Here is an 18,514-nt window from a genome sequence, read left to right as displayed (position 1 = left end):
GCGGTTTGAGGAAAACTTTGTTATTGTCAAATGACCACAAGTGGCAAAAGTACTCACACTTTGTACTCAAGTAGATGTACAGATACTTACGTAAAAAATAAAAAAATAAAAAAATACAGTGGTGGCTTGGGATACCCCGATAACATTTAAATCCGTTTTTTTTTTCATGAGTGTATTGTATAGTATAAAACACACAGTAATATTTGCTCACCTTATACAGAGTCTTTCGGTGAATGAAAATTAGCTTCAGTAACATTAGCGCCACCAACTGATGCTGCCCTTCCACTGCAAGGAAAACAATGTGACTGGATGCTGGCAGAATGTTGTGAATACGATACATTAATGTGTCTTCAAACGAGTTTTAAAAGTGGACAGAGAGGAGGCGGGCTTGTTTACCATTTAATGGGAGCTCATCCCATAAGGAAAGAACCGGCAACAGCAAAGGCACGATCCCCCCTGAGGCTGCGCATACGACAGCAGCATTTGGTCCACAGGTACATTTAAAGATTTGAAGACGAGCAGAGGAATCTTAAAGCGAACTCTAAATGACACTGGGTGCCAGTTAAGAGAAGTGAAGACTGGGCTTTTGTGTTCCCTCTTCTGAGCTCCAGTTAAAAGACGAGCAGCATTATTTTGGAGCAACTGGAGATGCTTGAGGGAGGACTGGCTGACTCCAAAGTGAAGTGCATGACAGTAATCTAGCCAAGATGTAACAAAGCCATGGATAACCAGAAGCTTATGATTTTCAGGTTGGCAAAAGACAAAAACACACTCACCACGACTCATTTGTGGAGATAATAACATCAAAGAATTCTCTTAAATAAGTCCGAGGATTGGTATACTGATCCTTCAAATCTGTTGCATTATTGTGGTGAAGTCTCCCGTAAAATGTTAAAATAAATGTGTAAATACAGTAACCTGAAGATTTGACTTAAATTCAGTCAAAAAGTATTTTTACTTTGTTACTTCCCACCCCAGCAAAAACAAAGTCTTCTGTCACCACATTCGCACAATATCCAAGGACAATAACTTGACAATAGCCTCACTTCAGCGAACTAGCATATTGCTAAAAATATGGACTCAAGTGGCTTTTGGTTTTTGGAACTTGGGCTGACTATTGCAGCATGTTGTGTAAACTCACACACAAACACACAAGGAGGTCAGTTATTTAGGATTGGACGCTTGCACTGGAGTGCAAATGTGGGACAGTCTGAACCCGTTTTTTCCTCTTCTTCTCACCGAGGGCAGCCGACAGCAGACGTGGAGTTATGTAACCATTTATCTCACACGTTCAAGTTTACTCTGACCAGCTGGCAAGCTGTGTGAACTAACACCCATGTTAAAATAAGATGACTGGCCTTTGCAAAAAGCTGCAAAATGTTTGTCACTCGTGCTAGTAGCACTTTTTGCCGCAGTAAATAACGGAGGAAAGTTCTGACACGGAGAAATCGAACTTAAGGTTAAAGTCTCATATATATACAGTGAACCCTCGGTTATCGCGGTTAATGGGGACCGAGACCACCCGCGAAAACTGAAAATCCGCGAAGTAGCGGCGCACCTTCAAAAATGCTTAAAAAAAAAAAAAAAAAAAGAAAATATATATATATATATATATATATATATATATATATATACGGGTAGAGAGAGAGAGAGTGAAATTCATGTTATAACAAAAAAAAAAAAATTATTATTAAAACTTATTTTTTTTATTCCCCAGCCATTATTTTTGTATTTATTCAATTACTTCTTTTTGTATTTATTTAATTACTTCGACTTTTACCTGCTGGTACGCCGTCCGGTGTGCCCTGTGAAATGAAAGGTGGCATTCTTCATTTATTTATTTATTCATTCATAACTGACAGCCTCGGGCCCTGCTCGTGCCCGGGCGGAAGTTGTTCCTCTTCGGCTTAACTGCCACACACGCCGGCCGGAGCTCTGGTACGGTCCGAACCGCGCGAAACGTCGCCCCCGATCGTGCCCGGGGGAACGTGCTCTTCTTCGTCCACTCTCCTCTTCGCCCACGCTCTTCTTCGGCGCACGCCGGCCGTCTAACCGCTCCAGCGCCCCGTCGTGCCGCTCGGCGAAACTACAATGCCCCCGAATATTTTTTAGACCCGCGAAGCACTGAACCCGCGAAGGGTGAACCGCGAAGTAGCGAGGGTTCACTGTATATCTATATAGGGAGAGAGAGAGAGAGAGAGAGAGAGAAAGTTTGTGTACATTGTGGTCTTCTGAAATTAATTTTTAGATTTACCACTGTGTGTTAAATCAAGGAAAAATAACAGAATATTGAAACTGTGAAACTTGTGCATGCCATAAATGTGAATTATTCATTAAGCGGAGTGTTTTTTTCTTTTAGGACAAAAACTTACTGAAACTACAGCTTCTGAGTATAAAGCGAACTAGAATTAACTATAATTATAACAAAAATGTCCTTAATTTTCATCATTGTCAGTCAATATTATATATGATCATGCGGGGCTCATTTTAATTAATTTATTTCGGCTGTCCGCATGTAGAGAAGAAGAAAGGTCAAACAGTCACTAAAACTAATAAAAGCTTAACAAAAATGAGCCATTTTCAAAAAACATAAAAACTAACATAGTTTCTCTAAAAACGAATTAAAACTAACTGAATTTGAAAAAAAAGAGTCGAAAGAAATAAAAACTCACTACAAGGAAACTTCCTAAACCATTGAAACCTTGTGCCTATATTTCATAACTTGATGTAGACATTTACGAGGATATTCTTGGACAATTGGCCTATTCTGTATGCACAGAAAATGAACAGCGACACGAAGAGCACAATAAATAGATGAGAGCAAACATTGAAATGTTTGTTCTGGAGGAAACTAAAGTAGGTTGCAGGACATTCCCCCGATGAATGGGGTTGTAATGTGATCTCTGACTCACTCGCTGCTCCCCGACTCCCAATTGCAGCTCACGCCAAACGCCATAGAAGAACGACAAACCCAACAAACCAGAGTGTCTATTTTCTAGCGAGTCATCACGAAAAATTGCGGACGGCTTGAAAGCGTCCACGTGGCTGAGGAGTCATATAGCAGCGCGGCGCTACACAGGAACTGGGTGGAGGAACACGACTGGCATATCTCTAGGCCCAGTCACGTGACAACATTGGAGGTAAATGTCACCCCAACAAGATTCAGATCATGCCGTTTCTCTCACAAGGCTTCTTAGAATTGGATTTCATTAGTTGCTTTTCGTGCCATATAGAAGCTGTCGTCAAGAGATATTTTTATTTATATAAATTATATATGTAAGAATATCATTTCTTGAAATACTACAGTGGATCATTTTTAGTTTGTACAAGAGTGCTTAACGGCGTCGCCAGTGAGTGGAAGCACGTTATGCAACATATGTAAGGAAAAAAAAAAGAAATAAGTCACTCCCTCCGAGGCACCTTGCAGGGTTGTGACTTGCATTACAAGCCTCGGCAGTTTTGTACTTAAATTTTTCGTGCTAAAATGTCTGCTCTGACAGATAACAGGCCTTGACAAAGACTCGAATCAATCAATGATGTGGGAGTCTCAGAAATATGTTGCACCCCCCCCAAAAAAAATATATTTGTATGACATCCAAGTGAGGTCTGTTGTTCAGATGCTTCTCTACTGGAAGAATCTGGACAGCTTCACCCCGTTTACACCTTTTGTAATTTCCCTGACAAACTTGTGTATAGAACTGCTATTTATTATTCACAAGCATGCAGCTCTGAATTCAAATAGAGATCCAAAACTGGCTGGACATTTTTTTCAGTTTCAGCAAATAAATGACAAGATTTAACAGTAAGCCTTAATAATGCCTTGCCAAACTTTGACTTTTATTGTCATTAGTATGAGAGGTGACCTCCAGAAGGGAAGCGTCACGTCTTATTTACTTTCTCCACGTGCCATGTCAGACGTCATCCAAGGGCACACGGTGTCCTGATGGCGTATTCTGCATTTATTCTGAGAAAACGGGGCCCTGTCTAAAGATAGATAAGAGCCTCACTTCTAATTGGAGGTGACCAGGCAGGGGCTCAAACTCGTGACTCCACTTATCACTTGCCACCAAGAGCGGCATGGCGCCTGATAGTGGGCACCACATGCTCAGAGTGGTACAGAGTGGGTACCATTTTGAAAATGACTTTGGACATCTTGTCATTTACGTTGACAAGTTGCTTTGCGCTCATCACAACAACACAAAGGTGACTTGAGGATCATTTATTGATGTATGCATCCATCCTCTGAATATATCCATCCACCCGTTGCGGAGTGTCGGCCGTATAAAGCAATAAATACGCTTGATATAAAATCATGCCAGCATTTGATGCCGCCAGTTACACATTAATACATTTTTTTGAAGTTTAAAAATAATAGCAGTCAGCTAAATAAGCTGCCAGGTCGAAACTTAAGGCGAGCTGGACTTCAAGCAGGCTGGGCTGAATTTGTGCTCCTTTTTTAGCCGATCAAGTGACCTGAAATACAGAAAGATAATTTGCGGTTTACTTCTGGAAATAAACATTGACATGAGGAAATACCGTCTTTGATGATACCTTTGTTAAAGAGAATGTTGGATATTATTCAGGATGGCCCCATAGACAAAGTTGAAGAGTTGCTCCTTTGACTTGGTTCCATCTAGCTGCACTGTCGTGACAAAAATGGGACCATTTTTATTATTAGTAGACTTTTTGTTACCAAGGAAATTTAATTTAAAAATGAGAATGGACACTCACAAACATCAACGCCTGTCCTCTCCATGATGTTCTTGTGTTTCAAGTACATGGGCCAGACATGGCCGTCAAAGAGATCGGGGGGGTCTGGCACCGTGTAGTTCCTCGAGCTATTGCAAACAAACGAAACAAGTAAACAAAATGAATGAGCTCAACATTTTTGAAGTTCAGTTTGAATCTGTCAAGATATGTGGAAGCAAGATGTAATTAAATGTCACTTGAAATATGTAAAATCAGTTTGCAGTGTAAAATATGGTCTGTATTTTTTGTTTTAGGTAGAACATTTAAAATTGTGGGTTAATTGAGTAGAGTTACAGAGCAAAACTAAGGAATGAGAAGGTAAATATCTAAAATACGTCATAGTTTTGGCATTTTATTTTGATAAGCTTTGCGAAGAGGTAAATATGTCTTCATTTTAGAGTCTTATTTTTTACTAAGTACTAGTCATACTAATAGTTCCTAACTAACTAGTGTTTGGACACTTACCACCTCCTCTTTTTGCATTCTTCATATGGGATGGAAATAAAGAACCTGTGGTTCAGCACGTCGATCAAAGGTCTGCAAAAAACAAAACAAATGAAATGTTTTCTTTCCTTTCCCACTTGGAGACGTCACAAGACAGGAATGTCAGGGAAGAATAAGTCCTCACTGGTAAGTGTAAAGCAGGAAGCCCTCCACAATGAGGATGTGTGTCTCCTCTTTCTGGTCGGACTTGGGAAGAATCTCCGTGTCCAGGGTGTTATTGATGCCGTGAGACTTCTCAAACTTCACCGGGTTGTCCAGCCATGCGTAGATGGTGCTCATCATGGCGTCCATGTCCAAAGCAGTAATGACTGGAGACGGATAAGGAAGGGAAGGAGAGTGTGGAGGGAAATGCAGTGCACAAATGAAAACCTGACTTTTATAAAGTCCACAAAGCATGCATGTTTCATATGAGGAGACACAGATCCTTCCACACAAACACGGGCTTACCATCATACTGCTTAAAGCCATCTTCAACTGCAATCTGATCTTGGGGCTGAAACATACATTGATAAGATGTACCAAGGTACATACACTAGTGCTACACGGAGATGGAAGGCTCGAGAATTGGGATTAATTGCCGTTACTAGTTATACTACGGTAATAGACGATTAACCGCGGGGGTAATCCTGATCTTAATATTTAACATTTGAAAGGGAAAAAAAACGTTGGAGGCTCACCTTGAAGAAGTCATCCTGGTGTACGACACAGCAGTTGGGCAGGTTCTTGATAAGCCGGTTGGTGAGGGTGGTTTTCCCTCCATTTGTTACGCTGGAACGAGTAAAAAAAATAAATAACGCAAATAAATAGAAGCTTAATAGTTAACCAATGATGAATGGTTAATGATTAACATTTATCAGAACTATTATAGGCCCATGGTTGTAAGTATGCACTCCATTAACAATTTATGAACCCTGGTTATCAGCGTTGATAAATACGCCAATTTTCGTTTAAAAAAATACACAAAATGATAGGCAACATTCCACAATCACTATAGTCAATTTTAACAGCATGCATCTTTATATATTCCATCTATGCTAAACATCGTTAGCATTAGCTCGACGTCAGAAAGGGGAACCAAGGCTCATTTCTACGCGGGATCATTGTTTTAAATCAAAACTCTTGAAAGAGAAATGTCATCAAACACGTCCGCACAATGAGCTGCGCGGCGCCCCATCTAGGTGACACGAAAAGAACGCGGATGCCACCACCGCTCACCCACGTGTCACGGCCTCTTCCCGGCCTCGCAGCTCGGCTAACCCCGGCTAGCTTAGCAAACCGCCCCGGCTCATTCATTTGTGCTACTCACCCGCCGATGCCGATGATGTACTTCATGATTTCTGCTGGTGGTTCGCCGGTGGTAGAAAAAAAAAGAAGCGTCGCGAAGTCAAAAACGCCAATAGACAGGTGATACGTGATCGGACGGAAGAAAGCTTAAAAAGAGAAGGTTACAGGAAACGTCAACTACTCGACTCATCCATGGTTACTTGGTTTTTTGAGTGTGTAAGGTCAGCGAGATGTCGCTTGGACGCGGTCTTCCACCGAGAGAGGACCGAGGGTGTCTTGACTCTTCCACACATACACCACAGAGCCACGCGATTGGCTATTTAAACACTTGCTCCGCGTTGACTCGAGGCAGCGCGGCCAATCAGAGGCTTTGGCCAACCGCAGACCCCGCCCTCTCAAACACCGCCTTCTTTCACTCTGGTGGTGCAGCTGGCCTCCTGCACAACTGAAACGGATTTCTTACTTTGAAGTTGAAAGCAGTTTCTTTCATCGCCTTGTGTACTACTATGTACTTACTAATACTAAACTATTTTTCGTCATTCGTGAAACAAGTTAGTCCATTGATAGAACGACGGTTTTTACTAGAATAATCTCCCATTCCCTGCTCGTTTTCGACCCCCCTGATTCAAACGACCAGCACATCAACAAGCCCGTAGAAGCCTGAAACGATCCTGATTATTTGAATCAGGTGTGTTTGGAGTGGGGAGAGGTAGAATATGGCTCTTCGGGAACCAGAGTTCCCTGCCCCTGCACCAGTGACTCACGTGATGATAACTCATAGAACTTTATAAAGACACAAGTAGTACTAAAAGCACAGAATTGTCAACTAAGATCATTTTGCAACCACACCATTAACATGTTATTGTCCTAATGGCAATTGTTAAACTTATGAGGACAAAATAGTGTACTAGTATTTGGACTTTTAGCTGGATATCAAGGATATCCAATAAATGCTCAAATGACTTTCCGCAACCTGATAGGTGACTCTTGTGATCTATAGAAAGCCTTTTGAATATTTTAAAAATACCTTTTGGACCATGTATTCGATATCTTGGTGACCAGCTATAGTTCCACGTACTAGTACACTCTTTGTCATCACGTAGGAAATTAATTTTCCGCACAAGCCTCTCTCACCTGCTACTCCAACATTAAACGCAACCATTTACTCTCTGTTCCTTGAGAACAAATCACACCAGTGTGAAAATATGTGAGATGACGATATGACACAACTCATAAAATGACTGAATGTACACAGAGGGCATCAAAAGTTTCTTTCACGCTACTGAAAGAGAACATTTCTCATTTTGTTGAATGAAAATGAGAACAAATCTTAGGATGGTCTTTCTTGATATTTTTATGAAAATATTGGGTTAGTTTACAAATTGTACAACATTTATGACATTTTGATGGTTCCACTGTGAGGTAGGTAAAGAACAAGAAGTCAAATCTGATTTATTTGGTGAATTTGAACAATACACATTCTCACTTTTGCTGCTCATGATGGCATTTTTGTACACTTGACTGAATAACTTGATTACACACTTTTTTTTACCCATATTCGATGTGACAATTGAGGATAACAGGTTGCAACAGGCAGCAACCACAGACTAGTGATTTACAGTACAGTATGTACATCAAATACTAAGTCAAGAAGCAAGTGCAGATGCATTCCTGTTATTTGGTGAAGAAGGTATTTAAACTTTTCACCCCACCAGACCTCTCATTGGAAATTTATGTATCAAATTCATGACAGCATAAATTGAGGTTGAGCTCTCGCCCTACAAAACTATGAACAAAGTCGCCAAAAGGAGCATGTAAGAGTTCTAGTCGTAGCGTGAGTCATCTGGAGTCTAAGAATGTGTTGCGGACTTTAGCAGAAAAAAAAAGTGTCTCCGGATTGAAAGGTTATATTTGGCAAGTGACGTTCCCAAAAGGACTGCGTTGAACGATTCATTTTACCGTACATTTAAAGGTTTATACATTTTAACATGTTGTTTGACTAGAGCTCAGTCACTGGTGAGGCTGCCTAAAGCTCCCAGTTTTAGGGCACGACCATCCACACAACATTTCAAACCTGGGCTCTATTGGCATTTTACATTTTCATATTCACCTCATGCAAAGAAATAATTTATTATTTTTATTTAGCCGGAGAAAAACCCATCAAAGAAATGGAAAATGGTGAAAGACTGAAATGCACACCATGTCGCTAATTGTGTTTGCTCTCCGCCAAAGGCACCTGCTTGGTTCATTTTATTTGCCTCGATAACCGACCGGAAAAGTATCCGGATGGGGAGTGAGAATATCTCTCCACAATTGTAGCATATTTTCGCGGCGACGTACTTATGAAGAGTTGATAGCCATGTCGTGCAATTCACATGCGTGTCGTGAAATGATTTCAAGTGTTGCGTCTTATATCACATGTCCCACGTACCCGAGAGATACTACAGGCGCTATTAACCTACTTGACAGACTGTACATTGAGTTCACTTATCATTCTGTGCTACTTGGCAGTGACATTTCACCTCAGACTTCGAGTTTTCACATCACATAGTCATCCTTCAGCCTACATATTTTATTTAAAAAAAAAAACGACATTGAGCGAGATTACAGTGAAACCATTTAAAACAAATACTCATTTAGAGTGCGAATTTGATGTCCCATGAGTTAACCTGAGTATTTTGGAAGGGTGTGTTACGTTTTAAAACACATTATTATCTCCTTTGCTCTGCTCTCGACGTACAGTACCATACATTTGAATTCCAAGAAGACTCTCGACGTACAGTACCATACATTTGAATTCCAAGAAGACTTATCCTTTGGTTGTGGTTCTTTGCATACTGACATGTACACCCTGATAAGTTTGAAAAAAAGAAAAAGCAAGTCAGCATGAGGGGCTGCGTGATGTTTGCTGGCCACATTTCATGCAAAGCAAACTAGCAAATGGATTGAAGTAACCAGATCAATCAGACACATAGTTGATGATTATTATCTGGAACCATCTATTCTATGGTGTCACACTACTGTACTATAACTCTCAGAAGAACTACATAAAGTCTTGAATCACCAAATTGGCCATTTGACCATCTCACGTGGATTGAGATGATGAGTAATGTTACTCAGCAGCCAGATAATATGTTGGCACAACTTGTACAATGAAGCATGAAGGACTTGTCCACACGTTGTTTCTCTAAATGGTTTTGACTGCCACCTAGTGGACGTTCTATAACATAACTTTTGGGGGTTATGCAGGCAGCAGCTCGACACAGCAAAGTAGATTGTCGTTAACTGCTTGTGTCATTTTTGAACATTTCTTGCCACAGACACATTGTCTAGCAACCACTTTTAAGATAGGGTCTTAAGGCTTTGAATGTAAGTTTGCTTCGGCTACTTAGTCTAAAACCTCTGATGTATATAAGCATCCTGAAGTAAATTCTTTTCATCACACCGAGCAGTCTGTAAAATGTAAACTTCATTGCTTATTTCTTCTACATGAAAACGTAAGTCAAATTAAAAATTGGATGAAGTCACGTGCATGAGACTTTAAAGTAAGAGTCTTCAATCCTGTTCCTCGAGGGGCAAGTGCCCTGATGCAACACACCTGATTCAAAAGATCAGGATCGTTATAGAGCTTCTGCAGACCTTCCTGATTATCTGATCATTTGAATTAGGTGTGTTGCAGCAGGGAGAGATTCAAAACAGACAGGACACTGGCCCCCCGAGGAACAAGATTGAGGACCCCTGCTTCAAAGGTTCCATCGACATTTTGCTATGTTGGGCAACTTGACTATTCTCCAGCAGAGGGCGCCCTTGTTGTCTGTTTGAGAAGCAATTCAGGAGCAAATTATAGCATACAGAATTTGCTATATTAACATGCTCATAGTTCTGAGCTCTTATGCAGTTGCATGTTCTCCCACTTGAGTGAGTTTTCTGCAGGTACGACAGCTTCATTCCACACCCCCCCCCAAAAAAAATGCATGAATGGTTAATGCAACACTAAATTTGAATTTGCGTTCGGCTCTAATGACAACACTCACTATAGAAAAATAGATGGATCTTAAAATCACATTTTACTGACACCCAAACAGAGTCATAAAAAAAAAGAATCCCAGATAATATTGGTTCCGTTACAAGAGGGAATCCTCTACATTTAAAGGGAGGTCTTTATCTAAATTCTCCCTTTTATAACATTTAGCACACTCAGCATGAGGAAGCCCTTCGAAGAAAAGATCATTGAGTCACCTTGATGAACCTCTGGCAGCCCAGAGGCAAGAATCCAGCTGAGATTATATACCGCAGAGCTGCACTTGACTGTGCATACATGCACTATGTGTATTCTTTTCTGGGGGTAAATTAGTGCTTGGTGTTCATGATAAATCATGTCAAGGTCAAGAAATTTAATTGGATGAGCTGAGAGGGACATTGGATAATTATACTGCAGTGTGCACAATGTTGTTTCTCTTTTAAAATTGGTGGAAAAAAGGCATCACTGATTAAGACATATATGAATAATGTTGCACAATTATTACCACGGTTAGGTTAGGTTGTTGCAAAATCAGCACTTCTTTATATCTGACCATGTGCAACTAATATTTGGATGTGTAGCCTGGGTCTGTTTAAAGGAATCCACAAAAGACATTATCTAGCTTCTCCCTGCACTGACAAGCGCCTTTTACGATTTCTCTATACAAAGGATATACTGTAAACGGAACCTGTCAGGATATATTGAAGATGCTGTGTTCGGCACTCACAAAGCCTAAAGTGAAATGAAGGGGCAGCTCTGGTAAATAACACTGTTTAATGCAGTGTAAGCACATGTCAGGAAAGGCCCCCCCCTAAAAAAAAAACACGACAGAGAAGATGATGCAGCCAAAAGCTTCACTCACCGTTTGGTCCACACTCATTCACTTTCTGTTGATGCATAAATGCATGTTTTGATACAGGCACTATGTCAAGAGTAAGTAAAGTAGAACCTCTAACTTAGAGCAAATTCCATTCCGTTGTTGACATTTTTACACAGGTTTTCTCATGGGTAATGGAAAAAAGAAATATGTTTCAGGCCCAAACAGTCCGTATCAGAAAATCTTAACAACACATGCTTCATTTCATTCTTAATTGTCACACTCAAAAAATGGCTGGTAGGATTCTATCAATAATTTAATTTAAAAATAGGGTTCTAATGATTATTTTTCATTTTTCGCCCTGATGAGAAACTTTATGGTCCTGACGAGAAAGTTTCTCGTCCTGAAGAGATAACGTTCTCAACTTCTCATTTGGATGAGAAAGTTTCTGAGAAAGTAGTAGCTCCATTTTGGTTTGTCTTTCTGTGTAAGAATGACAGTGCAGGACTTAGTTTCTTGACGAGAAACATTTTCGTCAGGACAAGAAAGTTTTCTCGTCCAAACGACAAAGTTTCTAGTTAGGACGACAAAGTTTCTCGTTAAGATGAGAAACATTATTTCTTTTTTCCCTCCATGTCACTATAAGGGGCTCCATATACATCAGTTATTCAGGTGGCGTATTAAATTAGTTGTGTTAAAAAATAGCTCTATCCTTTCTGCCAGGCGAAATTCTCATTTTGCACACATTGCAAGTTGCCGTTGCACTGTTGTCCCTTTCTAACAAATATTTCCAGACTGCAGACATTATCATTGTTACGTTAGAGTCCTACGACGTCTACCAGAACACTGGCTGTGTTCATTATCCCCAATTTAAAACATTTTATTCTTGTTTTTAATTGCTAAAAATAAAGTTCATTTGAAGCTCCATGTTTTTTCATCTATGACACAGCTGTTACTCATGTTTTAGGTCTTTTCCATAGTTGGTATCATAAATTACAACACGACCAGTACCAGTTGGTCAAAAGTGGCACTGGAATAACTACTAAATCAATGGTTTGTTTTATCGGGGTGAAAAAGAGCACACTAGTACAAGATGGATGTCACGGTCCAGGATATGGAATAATGTTCATTCGGCTTTCCATAACACCCGACAAACGCTACAGCGACAGAGCAAGGTCGATGGCGCCTTCGTCTTTCGGCCCCTTTAAAAGTGTGCGGCTTTAGCGGTGGGATTATTTGAGCACCGTAGACAAGTCGGTGGAGCGAGAATGGACGAGCTAGAGAGAAAGAGAGGGAAGGGACAGCGAGGGCGAGGGGAGGGGAGGGGAAGTGGGGGAAGAAGTCGAGCCGGAGGACTGGAGGAATCATGGCGGCACCTCTCGGACGGGACACCCTACCTGACCACTGGTCCTACGGAGTTTGTAGGGATGGCCGAGTGTTTTTTATCAAGTGAGACACTTTTGATGTAGTTACCCCTCGGTACTTGTTGGACTACTCACCGCGAGGTTTGTTACTACATCGTCCAGTAAGTAACAGGTGTCTTTCTTCTAGCGACAAAACTCGCGGGACCACTTGGCTTCACCCGCGAACTGGCGAACCTGTTAATTCCGGACACATGATACGTTCAGGTACGCCGCAGATTGTCTGAATCGCGGAGTGCTTGCGGGGATTTGGCGCACGGCTCGTCGCAGTTTTGATTCGGTGTCCCGTTTCTCTTTCAGATTTGCCGAGAGGATGGGAAGAGGGATTCACGGACGAAGGAGCCAGCTACTTCATCAAGTGAGTGGCTAGTCGTTGCATTGTTTGCCTCGTTTGAAATGCGATGCCGTTTGTATTCGAAGTGTTTTACCGTGTGTAGTTCAGGCACGTCTGGAATGCCAGGTTTGTCCTCGGTCGCCGATGCTGCAAACATGTTGTCCAGCAGTTAGTTTAAGTTCAACTTGAGAAACAATAACACAGTAATTAGTGCCACTGGGTTGGTGACACAAATAATTGCTGCTTGCGGTGTGATTAAAAGTAGCGCCTAAGCGGAGCAGGAAGAAGGAAATTAAAATTCTCCTCACGTGCACTATGCAGGACCTCTACTCTCTCCATTAGGTAGGTGTGGAGGCTTTGTGTGTGTGCGTGCGTGTGCGTGCGTGTATGCATTTGCGTGTGTGTGGCGAGGGAGAGAGAGAGAGAGAGAGTGAGAGAGAGAGAGAGAGAGAGAGACTATAAAGATTGCTGGAGAGGGGTGTGACCTTGTGGTGACAGAGATGTATAACACGATTGCATGATTGAAGCGGGGAGGACAGATTTTTTCCCCCAAAGTCACAAACTACAGTGTGATTAGTTTTGGCATTTTTTCAATCAAAGTGTTGATAGCCGACAAAATAACCAATAGTGCAATGGTGTCTATCCTTTTCAACTTTTGGAAGCGAATAATAGTGCAGTACGTTTGGTTTTACATCACATACCTGGATCTGCCTTCATCTTGAGCAAACAGCTGGTTGCTGTACATTTGAGGAACATTTATGTTTTTATTCAGCCAAGGCGCAAACAGTAATCCCTTGTTGGTGAAAAAATGTAAAGTAGAGGTTGACTTATTATTATATTATTATAATAATAATAATATTAATTATGATAATTCATTTTTATTTGGGGGGATTTAGGCCTCTATTATGCCGTTGTGACTCCCCCTGCAATATGGCTGCCGATATGAGTGTATTTTTTTCAGTTTTTTTTAATAAATATTTTGAAAAAACACGCAAAGCGCTGAAGCTGCAAAACGTGAAGCGCGAAGTGGGGAGGGAACACAAAAGAAGACACAAAGGTTAATTATGTATCTCATATCATTTGACGAAAGGGCATTAACTTGTTTTGCCCGTCAGTCTACATTGCACAATGATACATTATTTGTAGTCAACTGTCGTACCAGGTACGTAAGTGAATTTTGATCGTAAAGCATACTGTACTATATGTTTTTATTGAATCACAAAAACATGGTGCGATTGTCAAGAAATAATCTGACAGCCACTAAAATAGGCATCGGGGTGACAATAAAGGATTAAGCGTAGCTATTTGGAGAGGCTGTAGGCAATGATTGAGCACCTCATTCATTGACCTGCACATTGCAGGACACTTCAATTCAGCCCGTTTTTTAGTCTCTGTGTGCCGTGGGCCTGGCATTGTGTAATATTGTAAGTCTTTGGTCTTTTACCTTTTGTCACCATCATCAATCACTTTTATATCAGTAATTTGAAGTTTATTCTGTCTATATGGGCGAAAGTCTCCATTATGCATGAGTGGAACCATGACAGCAAAGGACCAGTGTGCTCATCATGAAGAAAAATCAATGTGTCCAGTCCACCATTATGAATGATTAATATGTCTCTCATGACGTTGGATCAACTTGTCCAACTCTACTGTATTTTATGTTATGCTTATCCTATATCATGTAATGTACTTCCATACACTTATAAACACTTCAATTCTTCACTGTAATTCATCGTTTTATTCCACAGTGCCCTTTGGCACAAAAATAAAGCAGATTCAAGAGAACAAACACAAAAGAAGACATTCATCACTACCAGGTCCAGAACGTTACCAATATTTTGCAATGCTATTCTTATGAACGCCGACCGTGCCAGATCTGCTGAATTATTATCTAATAGTATTTGTTTGTTCTGGAGAACTTCCTGATCACACAATAACCTTTCGGTCCTTACTGACTAAGCCACTGCCCCCCCCCCCCTCCCATGAAAAATGAATCCACCACAAAGAAGGATCAGAGTGTCCAACCCTAAACCCACACATGCACTGCATCTTGGTGAAATCATGTTCGTTCTGGAGAAATTACCACTGTGTCTGCAGTGGCAGCAGAGAGCTCACTGCTCTGGGGACCAACGGAGATTCTTTGCTGCTGGATGTGCTGCAGGCAGACATGACTGCAGTAAAATCACATCTAGGCAGCAGCGGTGGTAAAAGTACTTACACTCTACGTACAGATAGTATCGGTCCAGCCAAGATGGCTCATTTTTCCACGATCAAGCTCAGTTTATATATTTTGTTGATCAGGAAACTGAAATTAGTTATCATTTTCTTTTTTATCCGTTCATTTTGGAGAAATTAGGAAATAAGTGACGACTTGAAAAATCACCTAGTTTTAATGAGGAATATGGCCATGCCCCCTTCTCCGCTCTTTCCATGTTTCGCTCTGAGTCATTAAAGGCACCGATTACAAAGTTTCCATTGTACTTTCATTGCTTATAACGTCCAAAAACGGTGATCAATTGGCACCAAAATTCATGTGGACATCCCTACCTATGTCCATGTCACCAAATCAAAAGGATTAACATTTCCCTGGCTGATTGAGATGAGAATGAGGAACTTTGGAAGTGAGCAGAAGATAAGATAAAGATCCATGCTGGCTGCTGTCAACCGCCGAAAACTCCTACATAAATAGGCTCATCAATTAACTGAAAAACAAACAAGCAATAAACTGTGCAAAGCAAAATCTGCTCCGACATACAGTATTTGTGTTCAAATGTGGGGAGTAAAAGTAAACTGACTTAAATACATACCAACAATACTTCTACAATGTAGGTAATATTTGTAAAGTAAAAAAAACAACATATATATATATATATATATGTTTGCAAGATTCTCTGGTGAGAAACATGAAAAAGTTCAAGTCTGGACTGTCATCTGCAGACAGCACTTTATCACGGCCATGTAGAAATAATTGGATATACAAGCCAAGTACTTTCTAGTCTGACATGCTTTACAAGGCAGTGGATTTTAAAATGACTTGTTCAAGGTTGGTTTGTTGCATCACCTTTAATCTTGTCATGACCCAAACCGTTTTATATAAACTTAGCTGCAGTCTGTCTGGTTGTCCGTGGCTGATAAGAGGTTTGTAGTCCGCTGATATCAAGTTTACAATACACATTACAAGATACTGTAAGTATGGAATTGCTTGATAACGATTGTATTTGTTGTTGTGAAGACATTTATTGTGTGCAGAATGCATTTTCTGTCTTCTGTGCTGCAAAAAGACAGCATGGATTAATAAATGGGAGCTTGAATGTCAAGTCTATCAATTTTGTTGGCTACATATGGCCCAGCTGGATTTGTGTGCGTGTTTTTCTGTTTTGCACTGCAGGTCCAAGTGCTACATCAGTTTATGAGCGTTTGTATTTTAAGGACTACGCTGGATTTATTTGTATCGGTCTGGCCGATCACAGAGGAGCAAATTCCGATGCTGTCAGTCAGGCTCGAATTGTCAGCGTACGTCCGATCTGTTATTTACGCTGCAGTCACATCGGCAGATATCTTATACTTTTCGAATATTTAGCCAAATCAGAAAGAGGCTTGATTCTTGCGCTGAATGATGATTTCTTTTATTGAATATATACTTATTGAATAATAGCTTTGCGAACTAAGACCAGTGAGTCTCTTCTCTGATGAGACATTGACCAGACTCCAGAGGCGACTTAGCTGTCGTCATAGTGAGCTGTAACCACGGCTAAGACTTCAGTCGGGTTTGGCGGGAGCTCATGACTACATCACTGCAACATGGAAGACACTTGAGCTACCTTGAACACGCTTATTTTTTTTCAAAGGGGAAAAAATCTTCTTTACAATAAAATGTTCTATGCAAGCCCACCAGTCAAAACATGACATTCTGTTTAATATTGATGTGGCTAAAACCAGGTGGATTTTACGTCTTAACTCATATTCCATAAATGCAATATTCATCAGAACGCCATTTTCAGACTAGTGAAGGTTCATAGAACTTTTGATTTTTTTGGGTGAGGGGGTGACTTCCCCTTTAATTAAACACATTTTCCAGCTTTCATGTAGCTCTTAAATTGCATACTTTTCCTTCATTTTATTTTTTAGTTATTTTTTTAATTTGGGAATGTTAACAGAAGGCCAAAAAAATCCCACTGGGCTCAAACAGACCAAATAAAAATTGATTAGCTTTTTTTTTTTTTTCTTTTTTTTTTTTTTTTTTTTTTTTTTACATTCTTGTAACGTCATTAAAATACAGGGGAGATACTTTGCTCTGTAAATAGCCTTTTAACAGCTTTATTCCAAACAACCTCAAAAGAGCAATTTGTACATTATGAATTTGGTCTCAGGAATTCAAGTTGGTGTTTAATAATAATAATAATAATAATAATAATATTCCCTTTTTTAGTCCCACAATGGGGAAATTCGAGATTCGAACCCAGGCCTCCTGGGGAGACTGGGTCCTGAACGCGGCGCCTTAGACCACTCGGCCATCCTGGAAGTTTAAGCGTACTTAACCGCTGACAGATCTACAGTATGCACAGTGAATGCATTAAAATCTGCTGCAATATGTGCCTTGTATGCAAACAAACCCCAAAGCGTGCATTTAAACTTTAAAGATTGCCTTGCATGTTTCACACATGACAATAAATGAAATTTCTTTAAGCATGATAAGCATAAAGCGGGAAGAGAATCCCCCGATCCCCCGACAACTTGAACACACCGCTGATCAGCATTCTCATTCTTTTAGCCACTTTTTTTGACTAAGGGATACGGCTGGAACTTGAATCAACTGAAAACTCAAGGGAATTAACATTTTTTTTTTTGTTACAGTGCGTACACCCCAAACCTGATTAAAACTTTTGATATTGATTGGATAGAAAAAAAACCAATCTCGCTTATTTGATCGGCCCTGCGTTTGTCTGGCAACCAGTTCAGGGTGTACCCTGCCTCCTGCCCGAAGACAGCTGTTATAGGCTCCGGCATGCCCGTGAACCTTGTGAGGATAAGCGGTTTGGATAATGGATGGATGGACTTCGAGATAGTTCCTTGAAGAAATGGTGATTAGTGTAATCTGAGTTTGCGTTTAATGCACAACTCTTTTGGGAGACATTTTCTGTTAATGTGGCCACTTATTAATGATTAATAATGCCTTTATTAGTCCCACAATGGGGAAATTCGAGATTCAAACCCAGGCCTCCTGGGGAGACTGGGTCCTGAACGCGGCGCCTTAGACCACTCGGCCATCCTGGCAGCCACGAGATTCGAACCCAGGCCTCCTGGGGAGACTGGGTCCGGAACGCGGCGCCTTAGACCACTCGGCCATCCTATTATTCACTATTGGGAAGAGAGTACAGTGCTTC

At 40.7% G+C, this 18,514-nt stretch overlaps 2 protein-coding genes and 1 long non-coding RNA gene across 3 annotated transcripts in view; 1 reads left to right on the top strand and 2 right to left on the bottom strand.

Moving 5' to 3' along the window:
• Positions 1–211: 211 nt before the first annotated feature.
• On the bottom strand, positions 212–3,067 carry LOC148337569 (uncharacterized). The gene is made up of 3 exons (XR_015843182.1): positions 2,913–3,067; positions 1,781–2,173; positions 212–285 (listed from the first exon to the last, which is right to left on the bottom strand). It is a non-coding gene; the product is annotated as an uncharacterized LOC148337569 (long non-coding RNA).
• Positions 3,068–4,204: 1,137 nt separating this feature from the next.
• On the bottom strand, positions 4,205–6,846 carry mibp2 (muscle-specific beta 1 integrin binding protein 2). Its single transcript, XM_088296561.1, has 8 exons — positions 6,560–6,846; positions 5,931–6,021; positions 5,701–5,746; positions 5,378–5,561; positions 5,215–5,286; positions 4,732–4,838; positions 4,552–4,642; positions 4,205–4,473 (listed from the first exon to the last, which is right to left on the bottom strand). Exons 1-7 carry the CDS (start codon positions 6,583–6,585, stop codon positions 4,557–4,559), a joined length of 612 nt encoding a protein of 203 aa, XP_088152687.1. The 5' UTR covers positions 6,586–6,846; the 3' UTR covers positions 4,205–4,473; positions 4,552–4,556.
• Positions 6,847–12,721: 5,875 nt separating this feature from the next.
• The window catches only part of plekha7b (pleckstrin homology domain containing A7b), a 60,467-nt gene continuing 54,674 nt past the window's right edge, over positions 12,722–18,514 (top strand). Inside the window, exons 1-3 of the mRNA XM_088297113.1 lie at positions 12,722–12,824; positions 12,927–13,003; positions 13,097–13,154. Of these exons, the coding sequence (XP_088153239.1) occupies positions 12,742–12,824; positions 12,927–13,003; positions 13,097–13,154 (218 nt within the window). The 5' untranslated portion in view covers positions 12,722–12,741. The remainder of the gene's footprint in view (positions 12,825–12,926; positions 13,004–13,096; positions 13,155–18,514) is intronic.

This window comes from Idiotropiscis lumnitzeri, chromosome 5 (genome assembly GCF_059441095.1).
Source record: "Idiotropiscis lumnitzeri isolate Australia: NSW breed Sydney's pygmy pipehorse chromosome 5, RoL_Ilum_1.0, whole genome shotgun sequence".
NCBI classification, from domain to species: domain Eukaryota; kingdom Metazoa; phylum Chordata; class Actinopteri; order Syngnathiformes; family Syngnathidae; genus Idiotropiscis; species Idiotropiscis lumnitzeri.
Note: the sequence above shows the minus strand (reverse complement) of the source record. Positions and strands in the feature narration are given on the sequence as shown.